General features: G+C 49.1%; 1 protein-coding gene across 1 annotated transcript; it reads right to left on the reverse strand.

Moving 5' to 3' along the window:
* Positions 1 to 4,301: 4,301 nt before the first annotated feature.
* On the reverse strand, positions 4,302 to 5,152 carry LOC135990554 (homeobox protein Hox-D1-like). Its single transcript, XM_065638297.1, has 2 exons — positions 4,711 to 5,152; positions 4,302 to 4,573 (listed from the first exon to the last, which is right to left on the reverse strand). Exons 1-2 carry the CDS (start codon positions 5,150 to 5,152, stop codon positions 4,302 to 4,304), a joined length of 714 nt encoding a protein of 237 aa, XP_065494369.1.
* Positions 5,153 to 13,697: the final 8,545 nt, after the last annotated feature.

The raw sequence follows: 13,697 nt of genomic DNA on the forward strand, positions 1-13,697 counted from the left end.
TAGTTCACTGACATTAGGAAAAGTCGTAAAAATGATGTTTGAGATTGAGTGAGTCACATACATATACATGTGTAGCTATATGTAGCCAAATATCGTCAATGGAAAAAGAATGTGTTTCCCCTAAACTTCAGTCACCTTTTAATGATAAACTGGTAACAGCCATGTCTTATTTGGGGTTTCTCTCCATGCCTCTTTCTCCTTGGTCGTCAGGGATTTGCTAGTGTTCTCGGGATTTCCTTGGAATTTAGGCTAACAGAGTGGTGCAGGACAAAGCATAAGTATGATTTATTAGCTGTTAGAGACAAGTACTTGGAACTACGAGGAGGTCTTTCCATTTTGTAATTTTGCCTGCGAAGATTTTTCTTAAAAAAGGCAATAGTCTGTTCTCCTCTACTAATAATCTGTACCATTTTATACGTAAGCCACTGTTCCAGGTTTTACCAATAAATAGAGGAAATGGCACACTTTTAAAAGGAGATTAAAATGTGGTGATTGCTTTACATATTTTTGTTTTCTGGCTTACTGCTGTGTTCTTTCATGCTCAAGATAAATGTGTATATGCAGCTCATACCATAAACCAGAACCATTGATTTCACCTTTGGCAAAGCATTCCCTGTGCTATATTTGTGAGCGACAACATATTTACTCAGTTCTGCATGGGAAACCAGATACCCAAGCAAGCCTGGGCTCTTGCCTAAGCTTGGTTTTCAAAGAGGTGTGATTTTCTGTTATCACTTACCTATCCAAAGGATATGAAATATCTAGATTCACATATACTGCTTAGGAACAGTAATTTTACAACTTTTTTCTTCCTGGAAGCATTCCAAATCAATATTTTTGTTCTGTTTCAGACAAAATGGGAACACATGAAAAACCTTTTTTTGTTCATATCCCTTTGTAGCCTGTGGCCCTTTGAGCAATAGTCAGTAGGAAAAAATAAATATATGACTGAAATAGAATGGTCTTTCTCTGGTTTCTAATGATGTTTGAGAGAAAATAAGGCCAGGAAATAGTGTTTTCATAACTTATGATAAATTATATGGTGGTGGGTATCCACTGAGGCAAGCCTGGAATATTTTGTTCCTATTGCAGTGAAAACTGCAGCTTGTGCTCTTAGCTCTATCTGCCCAACCTAAAACTTTTTCCAGCTGCTAGGCATCAAATTGAACATGTGTGAGAAACAACTCTTGGGATTAATGTTAAATGAGTGAATCTTAGACCTTATCTATCATTTCTTTGTCTCATGTGTGCACCCATGTATATCACAGGCATTTTTATTTAATTATTCAGAAATTGGCTCATGACTTGCATTGACTCCTTCTTCTGAGTATCTTGCTGACAGAACAGTGCAAAGGAGCAATATCTAATCCTCATACCACTAAAAATGTGAAGAAGAAAGTTCCTGTTAAACTGGCCCTGTCATGTGAGCAGAAATTACAATTAATACTAAGTAGCAGTTCTTAAGACAGAATATAGTTGTGTTCATGCCAGCAAATTGATTCAGACTGCCATAAAAGAGTTGTAAGGTTTCATCTTAATTTGCAAGTAAATCTCTATATATTCAGGCTGTGTCATTTTGATGGATACAGAACTGTGCACTGCTACAAGGCCAGCACATGTATTTATTTATTCAGGAAAATATACGGCATGAAAACATTCATTACAGAAGACTTAGTGTGCTCTAATGGCCTGATCCAGCACCACCGAAATCAATGAGAACCTTTCTTTCCTGTTGATAGCACAGGAGCATGCCAGCAGTGTGGAAAACGTTCCTCTGGTCTGAAGTGCCTAGCACAAATGTCAAAATCATTAGGAAAATAAAAGGCTGACAAACCGGCAACCCCATAGACATGTGACAAATTTGGAGGCAACCGAAAACACAGCTGTTTTCTAAAGTTTGTGTGTGAACCATATGCTCTTAGAAAGATGGGTTATTCTGGCTACATGCCTACGCTTATTTGTTGGTTTTTTGGTTTGGTTCGGTTTGGGGTTTTTTTTAAAAAAAAGGAGTACTAACAGGAGACTTGGTAAAAACAGACCTTAAAAACAGCTGAAAAGGGTTAGTTATTAGATCACTTGTCTTTAATATTCAGCTTGCAAAACAAATTTTATTTACTTGAATTTTTGTAAATTTCACTAGATTTTGCTTTATTCTGCTCTAAATAGCATCTTCTCAAAAACAGGTGAGAGAAATATTGTCTCCTATTTTTTAATGAATGATCAACCTATGGTATAAATGCTTGTTTGGTGTCATTACTTTAATAAGGAACTGCAAACCATATATTTTGGTTGCAACTAGTTTCACACAAGTACTTCAGTCCTGAGAATTTTTCAGTGATAACCCACGAAGTGATCAGCCAGTGGGATGTGAACTGTAATACCATATACAGAACAACAATGTCCCTGTCTGCATGCACAGCCGTGAGCCTCTAGCTTTATTGTACTTTCCAGGTAGAGCCAGGATATAATGTGTAACCAAACACTCCTCTCTGGGCAGGTCCGTTCCCTCAGCTGCTCACTGTGGGGACACACGCCTCCTTGCCAAGGAGGCCTCCTGCCCCGGCTCAGCCGTGGCCCTGCTGCCACAGCATCATCCCAACATGCCTGCCCGGCTTCTTGGAGCACACTGTTTCCCAGGGCTCCCACCAACCTCTGCTGAAGCTGCCATCAGTAGTGCCTTCCCAGTCCCTCAGCAGAAGAGAAATCTTCATAAGAAAGCCTGTCAGCAGAGGGGTGCCCTGGGGAATGGAAGGCAGTATGGAGAATAAGTATCCCCTACATTGCAGATTTTCTGACTTGAGACATCGATCTTCATCTTTTCTCTGTATTTCTTTTGCCCGGTGGCATCCAACAAACACCAACAGCTGTTGCTATCTGGGGCTGGCTTCCAGACAGGGACACAATGCTCACAAGTCCCCTGAGATCCATCTCTCCTGGTGCCATGATTTATTCTTCACTCCAAAGTCCAGCACCCAGCAAAAATCCAGAGCAAAGAGAGAGTTGTCCAAGACAATTTTGTTCCACAAATAAATAAAATCACCCTCTCGTAAATCCCAATGTGATTCCTTTCCACATTACTGTTATGCTTTCCCAGTCACAGGCAGGAAAAGAGTCTAAACTCATCTAGTTTGTTCACTTTGACACTGTTATTTTATCTCTGGGAAAGGTGAAATGAGGAGAAGTGAGGATCACTGGTGAATTTTGCACTCGTATGGGATAATCAGTGGTTGTCACTCTTTTTGAACAAGTATCCCAAGTAAAAGACCCAGGAATCCTCTTGATCTTCTGCTGGCAGAGGTCTGTGGTCAAACTCAAGAATCTTTCTGCACTTTAACAGCTCTTGAGGTTTTGCATGTGGTAAGATTTGTTGCAAACTGATTTAATATGGAGCATTTCTTTAACCATAAGATATAATCAAGCCTGGGAGAGCTGGATGGCCTGAGAGTCTGGCCCTAGATGCTGTGAGAGGCTTTATATTGTCTTGTCCTTGCCCAGGCACATGCAAGAGGTGCTGGAAGCCAGCAGAGCAGCTGCTGGCTGGTCCCGGGCAGCCCAGCGCCTCTGCAAGAAAAATCCCAGCACCTCTGCAGTTTGCATGGGAAGAGGTGCTCCTCCTAAGAGTTTAGGTCTTTAAAATCTTCCCCCACGGTTACTAAACAGATTTTGGACTAAATCAGTCACATCAGGAAAAGGAATTGGAATGGGGGCGAATGAGCAATAAATACAAGTATAAACAGCCTATTTTTTGCAGCAATTTTGTGAAGGATAGGGCAGAAGACGAGGGCACTTTTTTCAAAAGGGGACCTTGGACTCATACTAGTAGCAGTGACTGTCGCTGCCGCTTTCCGTGAGAGGAAGTTTTCCCTGCTCTCCTCTGCTCTCCCTTCTCGCGGTTTCTCCCCCTCTTCCGCATGAACTCTGAGCCTGCGGACCTCTCTTTTTAAATGCAAAACGAAGAAGGGGTGGGGAACTTGGGGCAGCCGCCCCCGTGCACCCACGGCCCGCGCCCGCGGATCCAGGCGAGCTGGCGGAGCTGGTCCCTGCTGTCCCCGGGGCGAGCGGCACCCACCGTTAGCTCCCGGCTGCGCCCGCCCGCTGCCTCGGCCCGGCCCGAAATTCAGCAGCAGCAGCAGCGTTTCGGGCTGGCACCTTTCCCTGAATCCTCATCAGTAAAGCTGTAAATAAGTTGCAGTAGAAAAAGCAGCGGAGCGTGGTCCCACTTGGAAGGACGCCTCGGGTGCCCCCGCAGGCGGCAGCTGCTGGCCCAGCCGGCAGATCCTTCCGTGGGGGGCGGCGGGGTCTCATGCGGGGCCGCCCGGGGCACCCGCGGGCGCGGGGGCGAGGGCGGCCAGCGCCTCCCGCTCCCGCTTCTTCTGCTTCATGCGGCGGTTCTGGAACCAGACCTTCACCTGGGCGTCGCGGAGGCGCAGCGAGCGGGCCACCTCGAGGCGGCGGGCCCGCGACAGGTACCGGCTGAAGTGGAACTCCTTCTCCAGCTCCGTGAGCTGCCGGGTGCTGAAGCTGGTGCGTGCGGGGCAGGCGGGAGGATCCCCCCCGCACGGCGCCGCGCCGCCTGCAACGCCGAAAAACACCGCACTTCAGCGTGGGCAGGGGAAGGGAGCGGGGCGGGGGTCGGGGCCGGGGCAGGAGGGGGGCAGAGGGGAGCCGGGATGGGAGCAGCCCCCGCCTGCGCCCTGCCGCCCCACTCACTTCTCCCGGACGGGCTCCGCTTCGCTCGCATCCACTCGAAGGTGCGGCGCGCCGCCGCGGGGGCCGGAGAGCCGGGCGCGGGGGCGGCCTCGGGGCAGGGCGAGGGGCACCGCAGCCCTCCGCCGTCTGCGCCGGAGCAGGGGCAGAGACGGCCGGGCTCCGGCGGTGGCGGCGGCGGCAGGTTGCCGCTCCCGATCAAGATGGACGTGGCGAAGCCCGGTGTCCCGGCTCCACGGGACGGCAGGTAGCCGGGGCCCGGCGTCCCGGGGGGAGCGGTCGCGTACCCCGCCGGCCCCTCGCAGGCAGGCGGCGGGCGGGGTGCGGCGCTGGCCGCCGTGCCCAGCGCCGGGAAGGCGCCGTCCGCCCTCCGGGGGCAGGGGGGCTGCGGGGCCCCGCGGCACAGCCCCGTCGGGAAGGCGAGGGGGAAGTACCCCAGGTCCATGATCCGCGGGGCAGCACCACTGCCCGCGCCCCGCCGGGACAATATTGCCCTAATATAGGGCCAAGAGCGGGGCGGCACGTTCCGCCCCGCGGCCAATGGGAGCCCGGCGAGGGAATCCCGCACTGGGGGTCCCAGGCGCCGCCGGCTCCCCTGCCCACACCCGGCTGCCCACGGCCGGCGCGGGACTGCGGGTGGGCAGCCCCGCCGAGCCCTCCCGGGATCCCCCGGTACAGGGCCGCTGCGCACTCCGGAGCCACTTGCCGCGAGTTTGGAGGTTGGATGAGCCGACGCTTTCCCGCTACCCGATCCCCCTTCCCAAAGTAGCTCTGCCCCCTCCACTTGCCCCGCTGCCGGACAGGCCCCCGGAGGATCCCACGGGAGCTCACGCATGCCGAGGGTGCAGCCGGGGGCGCGGCGATCTGCGCAGGCACCCACATGCTGTCCGCACCCAGGGAGCGGGGGTTGCTGCACCTCGCGGCACTTAATGGTCTCGCTCCATCAGATAAGTGCTCTGCAGCCTCTCAAAAGTGAATCCCCGGGCTCACCCCGTTAATGGGCTTTCATTTTTCCCTTGGCTATTCGGCATTGTTCACTGAGCGTTTGCAGCTGGCAGAGAGTGCAAAAGTTGCACGGCCCAGCCAAATCCTCCAACTCTCTCTCTTGGTTTTCATCCCCTCCCGGAATGGCAGGAAACAGGAATGAGAGTGAAGGATGTGAAGACTGGACTCCCGAAATGATTACCTTTCCCTGAATGGCTCCAAGTGACACTTGACCATCCAGTCTGAGCTACACATATGCTTGATTTGAATAATGATGGGTTCCATCCAACTCATCAACTGATAACCATATATCACTGCAGTTCAGAACAGCAAAAGGGTGCACTGGACAGAGCAGGCTTGAGCTTTGCTGACTAGCGACTGGACAGACAAGGAACATGAAGAAGGCCTACATCATGCCGCTTCAAGTTAGACATGTGATCTTCTAAGTCTTAGGAGGTGGATGTGGACTCAGCTGGGAAATGCAAGGGTGGTACCTTATCAAAAATTATTTTATTTCTAAATAAAAGCATTAAACCTTCATCCATCATGCTGTGCCTTCCACTCAACAGCCCAAAGAATTCTACAAGGTCTTGGCCGAAGTTTTGCTTACTGTGGTCAGGAAGAGACCACAGATTTTGTGAGGACCAACCAGACATGGCGCCAGCCATCTAAGGGCAACCAGGATTCCCAGACAAGGAAAAATCCCACTGGGTCTTTTGCAGATTTCAGAGAGGTGGCCTGGTGGCAGAGAAGGTACACCGTGGGGAAAAATAATCAGAGCATTTCACTGACTCACACTCAATTCTTTCCCATGGAGACTTCTGCCCTGCAGCTCAGCCCCAGCTGCCCCACTATTATGGCTAGCTGATGGTTCAGAGCAGATCTGGTCTTCTTTCCTGCAGCGGCCCTGAGAGAACACATCCCTGGGACAGGCAGACACAAGCCCACAAGGACATGAGAGCACTTCCCTGCATATGGGCTCTGACCAGTGATGTGGCCCTCTATCAGCCCTGCTTCCTCCCCAGCTCATCCAGCCCATTTGCTATAAACCAACTATTGCAGAGCAAAGGCTGGCTATACAGATTACTGCTTTAACATGCTTGGGACTCGGAGTCTATAGACAGGGCAGTTGCTGTAAACCCAGAGACCCCAAGCTAGTTGTTCTCCAGACACAGACTTGTTCACTGTTTGGGCTGTGCTACCCTGCTGCTCTAATAATGGGCTGTCACCTGTGTTTCCATTTGCAGAGGATGCAGGTATAAATTAGAATTACAGTTTAAATCTAATACACCTTGTCAGGAAACCCACATTTTTAGGGAAGGGTTAAAATCTGGATGCTACAAACTTGCTCAGCACAGCAATGGCAATCAGATATTTGGAAAACGTCGTCTTCTGACGAAACAGAAACCTGGGAACATCAGGCTTTCTCTTTAGCAGAGAAAGGCTGTCCATTCAGGAAAGCATGTGTGCTCTTCAGTTTCCCCTGCTGTAAAATCTCCAGCCCACAGTGAAGCAAACAGCACCGGCTCCAGAGGAGGGCTGCTGCTTTACTTGAGTCTTCTGTTTGCAGAATGCAACTGGTTTAATTACACCTAAACCTATGCTTTAAATGTTAGAAGAGCTGTCCATGTTCACACCAACATATGATCTTTCCATTCACCCAGCTGGATTCTGTTACTGAGTTTCTCATTCATTACCCATTTGTTTTTGCAGGATTGTTCAAGGATGAGGAAAGCAGAAACCAGTGGCTAAACGCAGGCAAAGCCTCTCTTGCTGCTGCTCTGGCTTTTGGGGGGGGTGCAATTTTCTATGCTCCTGAATTTCACAATGTTCAGATTTGAATAGCTAAGTCCCAGTCATGTGAAGCTGAGTGACTGCAGCTGTTTTTGACCAAAAGTGTAGCGGAAAAGAGACCCTGGAAGTCAAAGGAAGAAGAAAACTGTGTTAACAAGAGTGGAAAGAACATAGTGCTATCAAAGGCAATTTGAGAATGGTTTAGGGACCACTGTGCAACCAGTGCGGTGATGGCACGATCCAGGGGAGCTGCTGGGGCAGAAACCTCTGTAAGAACGATGAACCAAACCAGGCCCTGTGCCACCATGCTTCTGGAAACATGTGGGCCACAGCAAAGCCTGAGATAGCCATTGTTAAGACATGGTGAAGGAAGAAGCCCAGGTAAAAAGCCTCAAGCCCTCTTGAGTGCAGACACTTAGAGCAGTGCTCTGGGGAGGCTGCTTAAGCAGTGCATATGTTGAAGGCAATGGCAGCCTTGAGCCACAGTGACAACTCTGAGGTTGGGGCATGTTGCCTTCCCTCTCTGGAGCAAGCCTTCATCTTCTGTGCTTGTCAAAATAACTAACACACAGCAGATTGAACAGATCCCTCCCCAGTCCTCAGGAAAATTATGTGAAAGGTCTGGTTCAAGCATGACATTGTCCTTCCTCCTCTGCTGCCATGACACTGCCAGCCAGGGAGAGCTGGTTCTCAGCAGTACATGGGGACATACATACCTGGTGTGGAGACAGCTAGAGTGTGGGTGGGTGTCCCAAAAAGAGGTAGACAAATACAGGGGACATAGCCAGCAGCCCTGTTAACACAGGCAAACCATCAAAGGCTCCTGAGAGGAAGGGTATCAGAGAAGAAGAAGGACAATATCTGAGGACTTTATTTTGTGGAGTGTGAGTAAAACCAGGGATGTACAGAGACACTAGGGCAGAGAAGGGGAACCATCCTGCCACTCTGGGAGAGCCAGGCCCAGCTCCAGCATAAGCACAGCCCTACCAGGCAGGCAGGGCACTTCATGCTCTTCCTGAGGAAGGTGTAAATTTCCCTCTGCCATCAATATTTCCCTGCCACGAGCTTCCCTTTCATGACTGACCACTGGGGTAGTTTAACCGGGCCTGGGACAGGGATCTCTGCACTCTCACTATGTGAGATAACTACAGAGATCCTCTGCATGAACACAGAGAAGAGGAAAGTCTCTCCCTTCTTCTGTAAGGGTTTCCCTTGAAGAGTGATTCCATACAAACCCCTGTGCCATGTAATGCCCTGTTTCCTGTCCTGTGGCTGTGAATTTGATAGGAAGAAAAAAATTACACATATTGGTAACCCAGAGGTGTCGAGGTAAGCCATACTGCTGTGTGCAAAAACAGAGATGTTGAAGGGTTTGCAGACAAGATTTCTGCCTTGTCTAGCCCTTCTTGCTCTCCAAGATCCTAAAAGGTGGCCCAGGTTAATTCAAGGAAAGATCGAATCTACACACCGCACTCAGCATGGGGTTGTTTACCCCCTCCCAAAACTTCTGCTGTTGCAAGCAAAACCGCACATCAGCAAATAAAGAAAAAATTAACCCATGTTCAAATTGAACATTCACGAGTATTTTTACCCAGAAGACCTCCATCCTGCCTAGTACAGATCCTGTGCTAATTTCCTTCAGCTTTGTGCTTATGGTCATTGCAGCTGAGCCTTTCTGAGGTTCATCCCAGAGCAGTTCAGGGAGCTCCAGGAGCCTGGGCTCTGGAGGTGGAGACAAAGGCCCACCTCTCGTCCTGAGCAGCATCTGAAGAGGCCTGGGGATGTGCAGGCACAGGCACCTTGCTGCCTACAGCATCCTGGTTTGGATCTCACCCTTTCTGACCACAGGGGCTCGGTCCCATCCTGCCAGCTGAAAGCCACGTTAGTCCATGACTCTCAGGCTCCAGGACTGGACTCTGCCTCTGCTGGCTGGGGTTTCTGGTGGAGTTCCAGCTGGCTCAGGCCCAAGCTGAAGTAGGAGGAACAACTGTCAAGTGAAAAGTGCACATCGTTTGATTGATGACCCTTAATAGAGCCAGCCCCCTCCCTCCCCTGCCAGCTCCACTCCCAGTGAGGACCATGGTATACCCACTGCCGCTGCTCACATGGGAATAGAGAGCCATTGCCTGTTTAGGGATTAACCTGCTGCTCAGTCCCTGGAAAGTGGCTGCGGCCAACTGAGCTCTGGTCCAGCCCATCTCATGCCTTTTAAAAACAGAAGTAGTTGGTTCATCAATATATATGTGGTGCCCAGCCTGCCACTGCAGCCGTAACTACCCCAGCAGCACCAGCCCCTTCGTGCTGCCCGTTTGGCTCCAGTTTTTGTCCCCAGGCACGTCTGCAGCAGCGGTGCTGGACGCCTGGGCCTCTTGGCCACACAGCACACTGCGCCTTCGCCAGCCTGCCGTTGTGTGCAGCCGCTGGGCACACACGGCAGGCTGGCACACAGAAGGATGGCATCGCAACTTGCAGCTCCTTCCCTCCCTCCTCAGCCAACAGCTGTCAGTGAGGAACCCTCCCAGTGGTAGCCCAGAAGTCCCATTCCCTTTAGCCTCTTTTTTGCCTAGCTGAGTAGTCCTTCCTGTGCCTGGACCTCCCTGCAGGCTGCTTTGCAGGGATTCCCATGGGCCTGTAGGGCTTCAGAGACCCCAGTGGGGTCCTGCCTTTGGACTCCTTGCCATGGAGCTCCGGTGACCCAGCTGGTCCCCAAGAAAGTCAGTGAGCTTCCAGTTGATGTTGATGAGCTCCTTTTTTCTTAGGCAGCCTCCCCCCACTTGTCCTTACCTCCTGGTTGTGCAGCCAGCTGCCTTCTCTTCACCCATGGACAAGGTCACCTGCAGCCCTGGGTGACCCAGGTGGTGGTCCCATGGTGACAGTCATGTGGGGTGCCCTGGGTTCCCGTCCCAGCCTGCCCAGGGACCAGGGCTGGGAGCCTGCAGGGCTCTTCCCAGGAGTTATTTGGCTTTGTTTCCCCAGCCTTGCACAAGTAGCACCTGCAAGACAGTGGCATCCCTCCCCTGGGAACCCCTGGCAGTGCCTGCCTAGGTCCCCCTGCCCTGGTGCTGCTCACCAGACAGAGAGACAAGAACAAGGCTCCCCTCAAAACAAAAATGGTGCAAAGGGGCAGCTCAGCCCTGCACCGACTGCACAGAGCTAACACAAAGCCTAGTCTCCCTTTACAGAGGGGAGACTTCTACAGTCCCATTAAGTGGTGGGTTACTGTAAGGGCCAAACCAATAAGGGGAGACCCAAATCCCACTGATCTGGACAGAAGAACCTGCATGGCCTCACTAAAGCTCAGTGCACCCCGAATGCCCCTTAACTGCTGCTGTTGGCAGCTCCATATCCCAAACACTGCTGCAGTGCTGCTGACATTTAGAGGCTGTAGCTCAATGACTCTGTTATGGGTCTGGAGCAGATGGAGAGAGGGGGGAAGGAGAGGAAGGGATGCTATGGCTCCTATTTTCAAAGAAAGGCAAGGCTGGGATCAGCCCCAGGCCTGGCCTTGGCTGCCAAGTTGTGTTTTAAATGGGTGACCAGAGTTCAGCATATCAGATGCTGTTGCAAAGGAGCTGAGTTCCTATTGAGTGTGAAAGAGGGTTGTTTATAATTTATGGATTTTAAATGATGGGCCAAGAAAAAGTCTGGCTTGTGCCAAAGTGTCTCTCTCCTCTAGATTGCTGATGCTTGTACAAACATTGTAAAAATGACAGTGATCTCGCTAAAGTAACATTACTTCTAATAATTAGGTTATCATCATGGACTTCTATGACATTACAAACGAGACACCTCTGCCAGAGTCACAGAGAAGAAAGTGAATTTATTTACAAGATTCCCCCTCACACATGCTCCTCCTCCTCCCCCACTGGAAGCCAAGTCTGCAAACCCCGTCCTTCTGCAATATGAAAATAGTTCAGGGCAGTGTGCCTCAGTAACACCATGTTTGTGGTCAGGGTTCCTCTGAAACCCCTTTCTTCCTGAGAACTGGGGAGGGCTATCTCTAAATGGCCTTTTCTTAACAGAATTAATGAAGGACTAGTAATGTAAGTCAGAGCAGACACTGTTTGAAGAACAGCCTACAGAGAATAAAGGTGGGAAACACTTGGGAAAAGTACATTGGGTTACACCAGGAATGGCCGTGCAGAAATGGTGATGCCTTGCCATTTTGCAGATAGAACAGGTACATTGTGTTTTCAAGAACACACAAAAAAATCTACATGGACAATTTCAGTCATGGATACATTGATTACAGAAGGTTTTGCAGATACAAACATATACATATATATATATTTAATGGAATGTTATAGAATATTCCCAAGTAATGTTCAGCCCTACTTTTATGTTGTTTGCATGTTCTGTTTATTCCTGGATGGAACTTTTAAGAAACAATCTTTAGCGAAAAAATCCATAGAAAATAATTTTAGGGCTCAAAATGGTTAAAATACGTCTCCAAACAAAGCAGTTTATTCTGTGCTGTTTTGTTTACAGATCTACAACACATATATCCAAATTTGTTTGGGTAAAAGTCAAATTTAATAAAAGATACACTTCTCAACAGGGCGCGACATTGTAAAATCGCACGGGGGGGGAAATAAAACCCTAACTAATATTTTGAATCATTACTGTCCAGCCAAACACAAATACGAGAAGGTGAGGAAGAAAGCAGGGAGAAGGAAGAAAAGAAACAGAAAAGAAAGAAATTAAACTTGTCTGTGTTGACCAGAATTGGAGGAGTTAAAATATTTCTCACAATAGGAGTGCCAGGTCCTGTCAGTAGAGGATAGAGTAAGAGCTGCAGTGTTTGTCAAACTGGGAAGTGGCGCGTCAGTCGGTTTAGTGAGGAATACAGAAGTTCGGATTAATCTTTAACTCGACACTTTCAGAAAAAGGTAAGAATAGGCTTCTCGGAGCGACATGTACCATCAGGAAGAGACTTTAATGACAACGTTTACAAAAGAAGTATCTCTATAAATCCAGGGAGGGATTCAACACAGCCGTGTAACTAGAGAGGAGGAAACACGAGGGTTCAGAGCATCGTTCCTTTTTAAATTTTTTTCTATTCTATTTTCTCCCTCTTTTTTTTTTTTTTTAATCAATCCTCCCCGTGTTATCTGCCCCGTTCGTGGCAGAGGGAGGCGGCGGTGTCCCTCTGGATGCTTGGGCAGGGCGGCGGCACCACAAAGCCGCTGCCCGCACCCCACCCCGGCGGCTCCCCTTCGGCTGGCTGTAGCTGATTGTCAATTTTCTTTCAAAGTTTATTTTTATGAAAAACAAGAGGAAAAGCTCTGGCTTCCAAAGATGTCTAAAAAATTGATTTATGGTTAGTATAAAGACAACAGTATAAATAACAAAAGAGGCGGCAGCTGCTGCGCGGATTGCTATGGAGACCCTAATGAAATCAGCACTATCAGAGGGTTTCTAATTTTTTGCGTTCTAAGCATCTAATTTCTTTCCTATTTCAGATAGCCAGGATGTACTTAAAACAAACAAACAAAAAAATATAGTCCACTGAAATAACAATATGTGTGACAGATACCCAGACAATAAATAAATGTTAACCTCATCGAGCGTTTTGTATGCAGGATTTGATCTGAAACAAGATGGCCAAGTGCCCCGTTTTGTAGATCGCCTCCTCAAAGTGGCTGCACTTCCAACCGAGGATGGCTTCACTCGGTCGAGCCAGCTGCCAGCAAAGCCACCGAGGCGCTCGAGTCGGGGCAGCCGGATAGAAATAAATACTTTTAAAATACTTCCCATATTTTTTAAAGTGTAACGGGTTTTTGTGTGATGCCACTGTTTGTTTTACCCTATTAATGACTAACGACTTGCAGTCTTAATTAATCCTTACATAAACTACAAACACCAGCCACTGTTACAATTGTTCAAGACTACTCTCTCAACTAGCTCAGACCGAATATACTAAATAGGTGAAATGTAAGTCACCACGGATCTGAATCGCTCTCCCAAAGTACTGGTGAAGAAACTCTACAAATACCCACATAAATACATTAAGACGAGGATAAATAATCAGTGATACAAAAATGTCTCGCTTAAAATAATAAATACATATCATTTAGTCCGATGCGATCCTTGCGTTACGGAAGAATCCATAAATTAACTTCTCTGAAATAAGCTTACGCGCGGGCGAGTTCCCACCGCTCACGACTGGTCTAAAACACCTCAGCATGACGCGCTGCTAACACTACGGCATC

This window comes from Caloenas nicobarica, chromosome 6, assembly GCF_036013445.1.
Source record: "Caloenas nicobarica isolate bCalNic1 chromosome 6, bCalNic1.hap1, whole genome shotgun sequence".
NCBI lineage: Eukaryota > Metazoa > Chordata > Aves > Columbiformes > Columbidae > Caloenas > Caloenas nicobarica.

What these genes read in the sequence shown, in the direction of transcription:
- LOC135990554 (XM_065638297.1), bottom strand. Translation starts at nt 5,152, where the DNA reads ATGGACCTGGGGTACTTCCCCCTCGCCTTCCCGACGGGGCTGTGCCGC. An exon ending in GCGGAGCCCGTCCGGGAGAA is followed by an intron (nt 4,574 to 4,710) that starts GTGAGTGGGGCG and finishes TCGGCGTTGCAG; the next exon opens with GCGGCGCGGCGCCGTGCGGG.